The 14341-nt window shown below is 40.9% G+C and overlaps 1 protein-coding gene across 1 annotated transcript in view; it reads left to right on the top strand.

Annotated features, from left to right (window-relative positions):
* The window catches only part of stard13b (StAR related lipid transfer domain containing 13b), a 58201-nt gene that overhangs the window by 10250 nt on the left and 33610 nt on the right, over positions 1-14341 (top strand). Inside the window, exon 4 of the mRNA XM_070828945.1 lies at positions 4939-4972. Coding sequence (XP_070685046.1) covers positions 4939-4972 — 34 coding nt within the window. The remainder of the gene's footprint in view (positions 1-4938; positions 4973-14341) is intronic.

Here is a 14341-nt window from a genome sequence, read left to right as displayed (position 1 = left end):
TTTTGTTAAGCTTTATTATCAGTTTCCTTCGTGAATAAAATCAGTTTGTGACAATCAAATATTTAACCCCTGTGTCATGATCACTGTGTTGACAGAAGGGAACAAATCACAAAAAGAACATTGCAGGAGTTTTTTAAGATAAATCCACCAGCCAGCTGAAATTGTGACATTCCCCTCTGTGCAGCTGCTCTTCCCTCTACATCTGTAAATATTTGAGGTTTGCGTTGAGAATAAGGTCAGCTTAGGCATTCTTAAACAAGCGGGACTCACTTCTGCTGGACAAAGTATATAAATGTCACTATTCAATTGCCCTAAAAGAAACAGACAACTGAGAGATTTGCAGAATGCAGGGCGGGTTTAAATTCAAAGCCTTTCAGCTTGTGCTTTGTGCTTTCTTGATGGCTCTGCTGCAACGTGATGGCAAACAACCTGCTTATAAGAGAAAACTGTAGCCATCTGGTCAGATTCTCTTTTAGTTTCCAGCTTCATTTTGTGGTATTGGATATCACTTGGAATCGTGTTATCTTCTGATATTTGTGTTGTTTTTTTTAGCACATCCAGTATTTTTTGGAGACCGTGTTGAAAGAGAGAGCTGAGAGTTGAATGTAAAAAAAAAAGAAAAGAAAGATTATTTGGTCTGTGGGCACCTGTCTTTTTGGTGGAACCCATAACTACCTCTGAAAATGACAGCAGCATGGGCTAAAGAGGACAGCTGGGAATGTTCACATATGTTAAAGACAAGAGTATTTTGGCTGCAGTGCAACCTTGAATATAATGAGATCACATGTTTTTTAGTGACAAGATGTTCTGGGCTGATGATTATATGAATGATACATTTTTCCTTGTCATTTTCCAAATGATAGAATAATACATTTTACATATATTACACTTATAATGCTGATATTCTTGTAAGTGTCTCATTAAAAATATTTGTAATTTTGTAGAGTGATAAATGCTGAGGATAGGAAAACAATATCATATCAGCTTAAGATAATCTTATGTTTAAAGGAATAGTTTTGGGAAACACTTATCCGCCTTTTGGTGATAGTTACATGAGAAGATACAACTACTACTGTGTGCACAGTAGTCCGTCAGTTAGCTTAGCTTAGACTTGAAACGGGGGGAGACAGCGAGCCTGGTTCTGTCCAAAGGTAACAAAACATACTCTCCATAAGCACACAAATAGACCTCTTGCCCAAAATGTCAAACTATTCCTTTTAGTTTGCCACTGGTGTGACCTTGCAAAGTTTCCATAAACAGAGAAGACGACATGTCAGCAGCATCACACATCGCACAGAGATTTTTTCCTCTGAGTCTTACATAAGAGCTGTGGAGTCCATATGAAACTTGTGACAGCAGAGAGCGAGAATGTGATACAGAATGAATCACAGTCTCAGAGTCTAAGAATACACAAGCCGAATGTGTGAGCCAGTACAACCTGCTTGAATACGCATTCACGCTTTTACTGTTGTATGGAAGTTATCTAGTAAATGTTTTTGGCTCTCACCCGACAACCTTTGACTCCCCGCAGCCTCTGTGTGATCTCTAAAAACTGGAATGCACCTCATATCTTCCCCAATCTGCTGCACATCATGCAGGCTGAACTAATCTTATCTGGAATGTGTTGGGTGTTAACTTTGATTTTTTCTCGCTGGAGGGATAGATCAAATTTTTGTTATTTATTTCTTTTTTTTGTTTAACCTTCATATCATTACTTACACAATGACTATAAGAAGATGGCATGTGCCTTTTTGTCAATAGACTTACAGCCATAACAGCAATTTTCCTTAAATGCATTTTCAACAGCAAAGAGCAAAATAAGGAACATCCAAGTTGTAATAATCTACTAAAGCTACTGTTTAATCCGTCATATACAATGTAAGTTCTTTTTCTGACTCTCCTGAGCCCCAATTGTCTATTCATACCAGAGTTTTAAAATCCAGTTCATTTTAAAGCAGTAGAGGATAAACTTTACTCCTCTGTTTAACTTTGCTCAATTCACGTGTTAGAGAAATGATTATTATCATACTACTATTATTATTATACTAACAAGTGAAGAACTGACTATCTTTGATTTATAGTAGTTTAAAAGTTGCTCAAAAATGCTATTTTGCGTACTTTATAATATGTAATTGTAATTCTCAAAAAGGTCCTGTAAATGAATTTTGATTTGTCAAGCAAAAATGCACAAGAGTCACAGCTTACAACTTTTCAAATGGGAGGATTTGTTGCTTTTCTTTGTTATCTTTCATTTGGTCATGTGCTGCGCTATAATTTTTTCTGATTTTCTAACATATCGTAGACTAAACAACTAGTCATTTGAATTAAAAAGTGATAGATGATGAACATAGTTGTGAGTAGCAGCCCTAATTGTATGTTTGTGGTACTTATTTTGACCTTGCTGTTCAGCGCAGAGTCTAGTTGAGGCCAGCTGCATACTGTGTTCTATTATTGGTGGATAGAGACGTATTTGGGTTGAGGATTCCTACTTTTAATTGGTGTTGACAGAGACGAGCAGAACAGAGGACGTGCTGCTCTGTCATTCGGACTGGTCGGTCCTGTAACTGCCCTGTTGACTCTCAGGCGGGGTGTCATTTGTGCTGGAACAGCAGCCATCATTCACCCACACAGACCTGTCACTCCATATAAACATCCCTGTCGGTGTAAGCAAAGGAAAGTTTTCCGTCTGACAACAGCCCTGAAAGGGACGCTGTGCTGCTCCTGCGTGGAGGATGTCACTTTTCCTGACCTGCAACCTTTGACATATGTCCACCATCTGACTGTGATTGGAATGAACTAGGGCGATTTGTCTTTTAAAGTGGGTCAGTGCTAGAGATGTGCCAGGATGAAATACTCTCTCTTGGCTGGTAAAAAAAGAGAGAGAGTGATGTGTTCAAGTCTTTGAAGCCTTGTCAAATCAGCACATGTCCGCTGGGGCCCAGCATCTGGTTTTTAGAGTGCTAATTTTTAGAGTTTATTTCTGAAACTGGCTCAAAAGCTGGTCCTTGGAGCCCTTATCATGTCCATTGGATTTACAGAACACAATAATCCCCTTCAATAATCTCCCTCTCTTCAAAGACACATGTATATGTTTTTGAAGCACAAAGATAGTGTCCTTCCCTTTTTCTGTACATCAAACCCAGCCTTTGATCTCTGTTACAGAAGTGTTTAAATATGTGACGAATTTCGGCCAGACTGTGCCAAATCTCACAGTCAGTAATGTGGGATACATCAGTGGCTGCACCTCATACTTTGCACAGGCCCCACTCCCCTTTTCCATGTTTAAACAGAGGTAAAAATACATACATGAGGGTGTGAGTGATACTTTATGTCCTTTCTTCTTATTATCTTGTTTCTCTGTTGAGTAACAGTCAGAGCTTGGTTTGTATGCCCATAAAAAAAGTGAATGGTTGAGCCTGCTAACCCTGGAGCCACATGGATCCCCCTGGTAATTTCTTGGCTGTGACTCTCTCTCTCTTTGCTTTAAATCTTCTTTTTCATCTGAATAAATCAAATATGGACTGGCAGGTGCCCACTGTCCTCTGACCACATTTGCCGTGTGGCCTAAAAGTGTCAAAGACCGTGTAACAGAGAAAGATAGCACGCAAACAAAACCGCCTGTCCTGTTTAATCCAGCCAGTCAGGTCTTTTTTGTTTTCACAGCAAAGTGGCAAGCATATAGGTCGCTCATCCAGCCAAGTGCTTCTTTACACTGAGAGCGTTTCTGCTGCCATGACAACACTTGGGGGCCGTGGCCCTCATGAAACATGCAGTACACGAACAACTTATTGTATGGAGTCCAACTTAACAAGAAAACCTTTGCAGATGTTCATAGGAGTTTGAATCGGCACCATGTGAGCTGGTTGCTGATTGACAGGTTTTGAGTTTTTGCAGCATTTTGAATGGAAGAAAGTTTGGCAAGAGAAGGGAAGCAATCCTGACTGGCACAGATCAGGAAGAAACTTTCAGTCCTGATTTTATCACCTGCAAAATTAACCATTAAGCCTGCAGTTTGAAACTAGTCTCCACCTTCTGGCGTAACACTGTTGATGTGCACTTAAGATGTATGCCTACAGGTCATTGCTCTACAGGTCCTTCGGTTGCTTCCCCATTCAGCTCAAGCAAACCATGTGGGAAACCAAATGTGGGAATGTTGCCACAGACACCAGATTTTAAAAACTCTGGTATAGAGCAAATGAGGCTGGTGGTGGATTGTGTGCATGTTTGGCAAGACCTTTCATTTCTATGTAAAAGTCCCTCAGTCTAGTTGTAAAATCAAGGACCTCTATCACCCAATGTTTTCAATGATAATCCTATTTTGTTTTATTTTATTTTACAGCCACCTTCTCCTTCCATTTCCTTACACCACTTTCTGGGTATGACCAATGTAACAGTATTCCAGGGAAGCTGCAGGGCTCAATAAAATGCCTTTTAATCTTCAGCCAAAATTTTAAAGCTCCTGGTGTTTCTTCTTTTCATTTCCTGACTTATCAACGCTGCACTGACAGCTGATAATTGGGGGTAGCAGGCTGATGAGCAGCACAGCAGCCTCTGAGTTAACCGGTGCTAAATCATGCCACCACTTCTGCTGTGGGTACTCTTTATTGGCTTTGTCAATAGGGCTGTGATTGCACTATTCAAAAATGCAGTGAGACATCCTCTGCCCCTGATTTCAGGGAACTGGGTGTGTGTCTCTAATGGTTTTCACAGCCACATAATGTGGCATTTCTCCTTGAATGTAGCTCCAGTCTTTCAGAGTGGAGTTACATTCAAGTAAAGCCAAAATCTCAATTTTGTTGTCGTTGTTCACATCCCTCTTTCGTGGTTTCAGCTATCCTCTGTCTAGTAATGAATAGCCTCCTCTCAAATGAAATCAAGGTATAAAGCAACTCACAGTGCTAAAGTTACTGACATTTTGCTATTTGTTTTGTCTTGTAGATGTTGAATAAGATGACCAGCGCAGCAGGGCCAGGTAAGCAATTAAATGTGTATGTAAATATAACTCAGGAACAGAGGGGGATATTATGACCATATTTTACATGAGGTCGAATACTGACTTGATGACGTTAATCTGCAACTTACATACAAACATGAGGTCTAGTTTGTGTTTATTCCCTTGCTTTTGGATGCAATGTGTTTTCATTGCTTTGTTAGAATTTAATACCACCACTTCACATAAGAATGAGAGCGTTTTGATTTCTGGCTCTAATTCTTTATCTTTTCCTCCCACAAACATGTAATTTAGGTAGAGTGGGGAGGCTAAGATGTGTTTGTCTTTCTGTCCGTCTTAAGCCTGTGATGGACTGACAGGTTAAGCAGAGAGTGGAAACAGATGAGTCAATATGATAACAGCACTACATGGATATTAGAAATGGATATTAACAAGTTCAATAGATACTTATTTGTATTGCAAAGACTACTTTTAGTCCTTAGAAATCTTAGTCAGCATATCTATATTGTATTACAATGAATGCAATGGTGATTACATCTACATTCATTGAAAGCGGACTGGAATGTCCAGTCATGAGATTTAAGGGTGCACAATTGTGTTTTTCTTTCATTTTTGTTCATTTTAACTAAGAGACCAAAAAAAATGTAGCTGGAGGAGCAGTAGATCTCCCTTTGTATCACATCGTTCTGAGCAATGAAATTAGAAATGTGACTTCAAAAGGAACCTCTATGCTGAAATGTAGAAGACTGTTGCCTTGTCAAATTTTCATTATGTCAAAGAATTACTTGTTTTTGAAGATTTATTTCTGAATCAGTTTTAAAGCTTGATTCAGTTTAAGGGAATCTGTTCAATGTCAGTCTACAGTTTGCAGCTGAAACTGTGCTGCTCTGTTGTCACCATGAAAATCTCCCTACTAGTTGATCCTGCTTTGTGTCCTGGCATGCATGGTGGCATTGCTCAGGATCCTGACAATGTTAATGAGACTGACGGCCACAGGTGTCTGCGAGCTCCCCCCCAGCCGGTGTGGCGAGAATGTCCAAGTGCAGTGCCTCTTACTTTAAAGGCCTTCTATATATTGGTCACATGGCGGGATGCAGTTAAAATTAGGCAACGTGCCAGATCATTGTTTCTGTTTTGCTGAGGGGAAATATTTGGCCTGGTGTGATGTGGCCCTTGGGGGGCAGCTGCGGGATTTGGGTAGATGCCATTTTAGGCTCAGGTTGCACTCTCACATGACCTCTGTTGTGCATGATGGTACCGCACAAGTGGACATTATGGTCTGGAAAAATTCCATGTCACTTTTATGCAGCAGTTAAGTAATGTGTGGTCTGCTGATGTGTATGAGATATGCGCTGTGACCGAGCGCTGGTCATTCCTCACTGCTAGTCTTGGAAACTTGAGTGTGAGACCACCGTGAATATCATCAACAAGTTTGTCAACACAGCTATTAAATTCTTTTCAAATACATTTATCATCATGTTGTTCCACCATATGATTTTCATATGAGGTTGTGTATTCAGCCACGGGCTTTCTATTCTAGGTGGTTATCTTGGCTGAAAACGCACCATACAAGAGACAATGTCACTGTCAACTTTATTTAGTTATCAAGTAAATGAAATCAACACATGGTTTCAATTGGCATTTAAAGATGAAATAACTTGAGAATGATAATGTTGTAAAAAGGACAAAGCTGGCAGAGAGTCAGACACATTAGGTGCGATATTCCCTGTTTGTATTTTACAGCTGGGCTGAGGAGACCTCTTTTATGACACGGATACGAGGTGGCCAGATGGTTCTCGGTATCGACCATAACAACACTGTCCACCTCATTAAAATGACATTGTCCAGGAGAGGAAAGCACATTCTTTGGGTCCAGATCCAAAATAGCAAAGCAGCAGAGAGAAACCTGTTGCTGTTCTGTGCTATAAATGTCCATCTACTTTTTATTGCTTTCATATGCATGTTATATTCACATTCAGTATGTTTGCAAGCAGACTATTTTCATCAATAGCTGCCTATAAATAAGACCTTCTGGCTGACAATAGCAAGCTATTAATGACCTTGTGTAATTACTAAATCCATTTAAAATATATATTAATGAATAACACAAGAAACATGCATTTTACAAGCTCCCAATTTACCTTTTAGAGGAGTGAAGATTTTTTTGCATCTAAATTTATATTTACAGTGTGTGCATAAATGTAGTGCCATCTACTGCAACCATAAACCATTTTGCATTCACTTTGCATGGTTTTTAATGCATGATGGGTTTGTTTATATCATGCTGTTGTCCAATTTTTAGCAAATAGTCACAGTCAATTCAAAATTCATCCTTCCTTCTTGTTTTTATTTATTTACGGTCATGTACAGTATTTATGGAAAAAACACTAGACCTTTTAGACCTCTTGACTTGTTTTGTTTTTCCTGAGGCAAAAAAACAAAACACAGAGTTCCATCCTAAAACCACATATGGGTATACTCAGAAGAGATTTGGTCTATTGAGGGGAAAAAAGCTTAATCCCCCCCTCTCAAATGTTTATTTTCTGAAGGCATTACTCAACATTTATATTTTTCAAGTCTTGAGTAGATGATGGGCCAAAAGTGCTTATTCGCTCTCACACAGCGTAATTTGTATGGAAATCTATTCCCTAAAGTCTCTTTAATTGCAATGTGGAAATGAGAGGAGGCAGCTATGTTCATCTTCAAAACCCCGCTGCCTTAACTGACATTAATCATAGAATTAATGAATCCACAGTGATAATGAAATGCCGAAAGCTCCCTATCTAGCCAGGTTTCTGTCACAGATACAGTGCAGATAAGGAGGATGAAGCTGCATTTGTGTGTCTGGTCTAAAAGATGTATTTAGTAGTGAACAGACATTTTATGTTGGATGATTCTGTGCACAGGTAATGCATTAGTGTTTAACACAAAAATAAAGAGTGCAGTAGGATAGACAAACACGAGCATTGACAGGGTCCAGGGAGAAGCAGTTATGTAGAACTCAATGACTTTTAACTTGCATCAGTTAAAATAAATGGTCATGTGCTTTGTTATGATAAACACCACCTTCCCGAATGCCAGTCTGAGAAAATGACACAAGTGAGGCTTAAACAGCGCTTTCTGGCCTAGAAGTGTCAAGCTGAAACTTCCCACTCTGCCTCTGAGCTTTCAAACAGACAGACTGTGCACATTTACACAGATCCTCTTTCTGAATGAATATGCTAATCTACTTTCAATGTAGAAATCTCCTGCCACTGATTATAAGAAAAACAAAGAGGAAACTCTTTGAATCCCTCGGAGACTCCTTTCTATTTGTAATGTAAAGCCCTCACATGTTGGTGTGAATGACTCCCAGAGAAAAGCTGCAGAAAAGAGGGAAAAGGGATGTTTAGAATGTTTTAATCACGCCACTTTTCCTTTATTGTCAGTGTCAAATGTCACCTGGTGATGAATTCCTAAATGCAGCCCTGCTGCTTTTATTGATTCTGATTTTAGGGTTGTCTTATCAAGCTGCAGACTGTTTTAGCACCGAGAGACGTGTCTTTGGCATGTGCTCTAGACTCTGAAAGTAAGATGAGGTAAACATTGGATGTGTGGGACGTAAAGCCAGGGAAATGTGGTTGTCTGTTACCCCTTGGCAGCAAATGTTTCTAATGATATAAAAATGGTCTTGGTGAGTTTTGGCAGCATTTCTGGTGATGAGCAACAATACCTGTGGTGTTTTGTGCACAACAGCTGGAAGCAGGTTTGAGGTCAATATCTGTCTATCTGATATATATATATACCTGTTTCATTTCAGGTGTTTTGGTCAGAAAGTAAAAATGTATTCATGCGAGACATCATCAGACATTTTTGCTTTGTACATGATAAACAGTAAAGACCCATATGAAAAACTTGGCACAAAGAAAACTTAAAACAGCCCCCGGTGAGTTTGAACAGTAGATTAATAGAGCAGCCGTTTACCAGCCTTTTATTCGTGACCCCCACAGTATGAGACTGGCCAACACGAGCATCCATCTGAGTGTGAAATGACTCCTGTGTGGGTCGGACCCTCGTGAGTAAACACGGCTACATAAATCCCAGTCCAGCTATAGATGAAGCACCAGTGGGTATTATATAATGTCTATAGCTACTAAGGCATTACAGCAGGGTTGTCGGGTCTGTTTTTGACTCCTGCATGTTCCTCAGCTGTTCTCAGAGTCCAGGCTTTCAGTCTCACCCTGGGTCACCGCCTGCGAGTGGAGGCTGACTGTGACCTCAGACAGCTGCAGTCTCTCTCTTGCTCTCTCTCTGGAGACCTGTTCGGGACCATAATATACACATCACAAGAACTTTGTGTCAACAAATGAGGAAATATAAAATAGCCTGTCACCTACGTAGTTGTAATCAGAACATGTACAACAAGAGAAGAGGGCTGGCAGGCAGGATATTGAAATCATATGTAACTTTGGATGTTTTGAGCTGTAAGCATGATTATTAACTCCGTTGTCATTCACAGGTCTGTATTGGATAATGACCCCAGTACTTTTTATTATTATGAAATCTTTCTTGTTGTGACAGAAAAGGTCCAAACGTAGTTAAGTATCACATAATTCCCAAAGGGAGGCCGTGGGCTTTTTAAAGGAATATGTCATTTCAGAAGAATTGTCCTATTTTTCTGATTTGTCTAGAATCATGCAAACTTTTTGTCCGAAGCCATAATCACTGACATGCCGCTATATCAGCCCCCACTCTCCTGGGAAGACTTCCCATCAGATTTTGGAACCTGGCTACAGGAATTTACTGACATTCGGACGGCCACTGATATTGGGCAGTAAGGGGTTGAAGTCAAAGCTCTATGCAGGGAGAAACGTTTCTTCATTTTTGTGTAGTGGGGCACTGTCATGTTGGAAAGGGCCTTCCCCAAACTGTTGCCACAGAGATATAAGCACACTATTATCTAAATATTCCTTGACTGCTGTAGCCTTAAAATTTCTCTTGATTGGAAGGGATGTCCACATACTTATGACCACATAGCATATGTTGTAATCATCATATGGAATGAGTGTTTCTGTTAGGGGACACCTGTAAACTTGTGACTGACCAGCTGTCCCTGTTTGGAAAATTAAAGGCATTCCTCCATACTTTTGAGCAGAGTTGCTCCAGATATTCAGCAACTGAGAGGCCATTTTTCATTCCACTGTTTAGTGTATCTGAAGACTGCATGTAAATACATGAATTAGAAATTCACACGTCAGTAGAATCGTGCATGGGCAGAGAAAAAATGTAAAATTTAAGGACCAGTGTATCCCTTTAGAGGAACTAAGACACAGTGTGGATTGGCTTGAGTGCATTGATGGGTAAGAGACGTTCATCTTCTTTGTGGAGGGAATATGACAAGAAAAGGGGATGCGTCAATGAGTTTTTCTTACCTGTGTGTCGCCCCCAAAGACTATGTGTGCTGCAACAGAAGTGGCTTTGGTATTATGAAGAAAAGGCAACAGAGGACATTTTTTCCACCTCGGCATTTTTGAATAGAGCCAAGCATTTTCATCTGCTCTTTGACTATTTAAAGACAGACCTGGACATTGTGAAACGTCTTGATTTAAAGCACATGCAGACTTTAAATGCTGCGGGAAAATCCATTTTCATGAGATTGTACTGTTATTTTGGCTCTCCGTCTATCCATTGCCTAACAGGTGCCAGATCAGTGACATCATGCGCTAAATTTATAACCAAGTCGTCATTTGTAGATCCAGTTCAGACTATAAAGGGTGCTGCTGGCATGACGAGCGCATGAAAAATTCCACACATGGAAAGATGGAAAATGACTTGTGGTTTCCTGAGTGCAGAGGCCAGCTCGGCTGTTTGACAGGGAAAGAGAGGGAGAAAAAAAAGAAGCATGGTAGTATTTCTAGACTTTTCTTTGTATATACAGTCATTTGTCAAGGTTGTGAAAACATTAGAGAATATATTTGGTTAACCCGCTCTGAAATCTTTTAAAATTTTATTGCAATTATTGTGGCTATGATGCATGAAATAGCACATAATATCATTTAATAATGCCTACAAGGGCCTTGTACTCAATGAGGTCATCATGTTCAACAGTTCCCATCATGTTTGGGCATAATTTATTGCCAAGTATAAATCATTTGGTTTGATCCTGTGATCCATTGTGCGCACTGTGTGTTAACAGAGCCGTTTAAATAGAAACTGTATAGTCAGTTTTATGTTCTTCGGTGGGAGGAGACAGGTTTAATGTTCTGATTCCCAATTATATCCACACTGCCAGTTAGAAAAGAGGCAGTCAATAAATCCTTTGGGCAACAACTTCCTCAAAACAGCCCAAGGTGAGAGTGTTTTCCGTGTGCGTTGCTGTGAGTTTGAGGAATTTGGGCCTGGGTTTTATAAAATAAGTGGAAGGAGACGTGGGCAGCCGTGTCAGGATGCAGGCCAGTCACAGGAAGACAGGCACTCAGGTGTGTGTGTGTGTGTGTGTGTGTGTGTGTGTGTGTGTGTGTGTGTGTGTGTGTGTGTGTGTGTGTGTGTGTGTGTGTGTGTGTGTGTGTGTGTGTGTGTGTGTGTGTGTGTGTGTGTGTGTGTGTGTGGGTGGGTGGGTGGGTGGGTGGGTGGGTGGGTGAGTGGGTGTGATGGAGTGAGAGATTGTGACTGTGAAGCAACACAAAAGCTAACAGGTTGGTCCAACACTCAACTGCCAACTGAAAAGAAAAGCAGAAACAAGATTTAGGAAGTAATGAGGCAGGAAGGGCCACACTACTTCAGGACCCAGCACCAGGATGTAGTGACTTAACATGCAAACAGGCTCGAGTCCTGTTATCTCTTTTAGTGTGTGTGTGTCTGTGTGTGCGTGTGCCTTTCCTATGAATGCTCACCACTCCGCTGGAAATGAATCCAATAACAAACAATAACTCCTTTCTCATCCAAGTCTGCTGCTTCACTTTGTAGTACCTCAGTGTTTCTGCATACACACATACACATAACACACACACACACACACACACACAGTTTCCAAGCCAAGAACATTTCCGCAGGGTTGGTTTAGATACAGTTACCACACTGGCTCTGTCACCGGCCTCCCAAATTTCCCACATAAACCACAGAGATTCCAGATGTTGCAGGGAGGCAAAAAGTCTGTGCCTTCGCTGGGCCTGCAGCCCTTTCCTCCACATCCCTGGTTTGGCCAAGCACACGGCGCAGGTCACACCAAAACACTGTGTCCTTCTGCACAGTAGCAAGGCCATGGGTAACCATGCTACTGGAGATTTACATAGCTGTGTGCTTCCACCTGTACCCAGATAACAAAAAACACAGCATGCCATTAAAAGGGGCTCTGTCTCGGGGCAGTGTAGCACTACGGCTTTCTTGTGGTTTCAGACCTGATTAAACAATTTGGCCCAGTAATCAAAGAGCAATAGCTGGCAGAGGCAGAGCAGACTTCCTGCATCCTCTCTGCTCTCTGGCCCACCGGCTTTAAAAGTTAAGGGCCCAGCAGGACCTGTTTGTGTCTCAGTTTGAAAACAATGCCTGCACTGTGCTTCCAGCTTATCACGCCTGATGAGTTGAGCAGAATCTTTGGATGAAGTGATTACACACAGGCATTAATAAAACTGATCATTTATTTGCTGATGATTTAGAGATGATCTAAATATGTTTTTATTTCATGGGAGGCAGAAAAACTTTTGCAGTTCAAAAACCATTTTCTTATTTGTTGCAAATACAACTCAGCTTTGTTAACATGTGGTCTGAGAATCCTTTAAGTGCTCACACAGATGTTGTCAGCTACAATTTGGTTTCCGTTAAGCAGAAATGTCTCGTATAGATCAGCTAGTATTTTGAGAATCATTTGTACTCAGCATGAAACCCTTGGCTAAACTGTAATGAAGTCAAATAGGACTCTGTATATAAGACATTTGTCACAGGAGAGGAATCTACCAGCCCAACTGTCCTTTTCTCCTTTGGTCTTTGTCAGACTCTTAACTCCAATTTCTCTCTTGGGAAAACACTCATCTTGGAATATAAACATCGACTTCCTGTTTGAATTTGTTTCTTGGAGGCTAGTGTCATGCTATAGTATATCATAAGATGTCATTTATCCTGCCAACTGTATTTATAGGCTGTTGCTGTGAAGGTACCTTACAGCAAACCCCCCCCCCCCCCCCCCAATGTGCATTTTATATCACCAGAAAGGTAATGTCTTAGAAATTAGTCTTAGATGGAAAAAAGAGACTTGAAACCAGTTTGAAAATGATTTAAAATCAATAAAACATGATTATGCTTATTTTACATCTGCCACTTTTGAGAGAAAGAGTGCAACCGTGGGAGTGAGAGTGATTGAGAGAGAAATGTACCTCTGTGATTAGATCCTCATTGCGCTAATAGAAACCAGGTGCTGGACAGTGGTGTAAATGTTTTCCCATGCATTTTTGTGGGCAGTGCAGCCTTAACAGATTCAGACCTGACAACATTACATGCTTTGTCATTCAATGAAACAATAGCCACGTACGCTTGTCATGCCAGTTTTACATTCTTCAAGCCTCTTTATACAAACTTTGACCCCTGCAAGCTCTCACTTCTACAGAAGTTTCACAATATTAAAACAAACTTTTGAGATTTTTTTTCTATTTTCACATCACTAGTGTTGTAGTTTAATACAAAAAGTCGAGTTATGTAACAAACTGCTACAGCAGGAAGATTTGGATACACAGTATGAGTGAGTCATGTGAAAATCTGTAGTTTATTATGTTTCATCTCTGGAACAGATTTGATGCAATTGATCATCTGTTTGAGAGTTAGTGTTTCCATAAAGAGCCACCTCCACTAAAGGAAGAAACTATGACGTTACAGCACACGGTCCCCTAAGCAAACAGAATTAGTGGCCACTTTAATGGATTGGGACCAAAGTCAGCTCCTCCTTCCCAAACCCCATAATCTAAACCCAGATATACGCCACATGTGTGGCTCCTCTGGAAAAATGAACTCGACTTGGGAATATATGGTCAGGAAATTTATAGCACATGCCTGGGACGAGCCCTCAGGGGCCGGGGCGGAGGTGGAGGGGAGATCTCCCCACTCCCCGCTCCCCGAGCCTTGTTTCCATTAGGCTGGGAAGAGCAATCTCTCAGACTATTCGAGGGGGCCTGGTGTAAGACCTCCTGGCCAACAGCATGACCCAATCGTGGAGGAGAAATCAGTTTCCTCACATCTGGGATTTTCCCACTGCAGCTATGGGGCAGCATTCCACATGTCACCAGACACGGACACAGCACGCACACAAGCAAACTCTGGAATTTAGATAACTTGTGCACAAATTGATATGTGTGTGTTTATCTCTATGTGCTTTTGAAAGGGGGGGGGGGTGGAGAGAGTGGGCAACAAGTAACAGAGAAAATG

This window comes from Pempheris klunzingeri, chromosome 4 (assembly GCF_042242105.1).
Source record: "Pempheris klunzingeri isolate RE-2024b chromosome 4, fPemKlu1.hap1, whole genome shotgun sequence".
In the NCBI taxonomy this organism is placed as follows: Eukaryota; Metazoa; Chordata; class Actinopteri; order Acropomatiformes; family Pempheridae; genus Pempheris; species Pempheris klunzingeri.
Note: the sequence above shows the minus strand (reverse complement) of the source record. Positions and strands in the feature narration are given on the sequence as shown.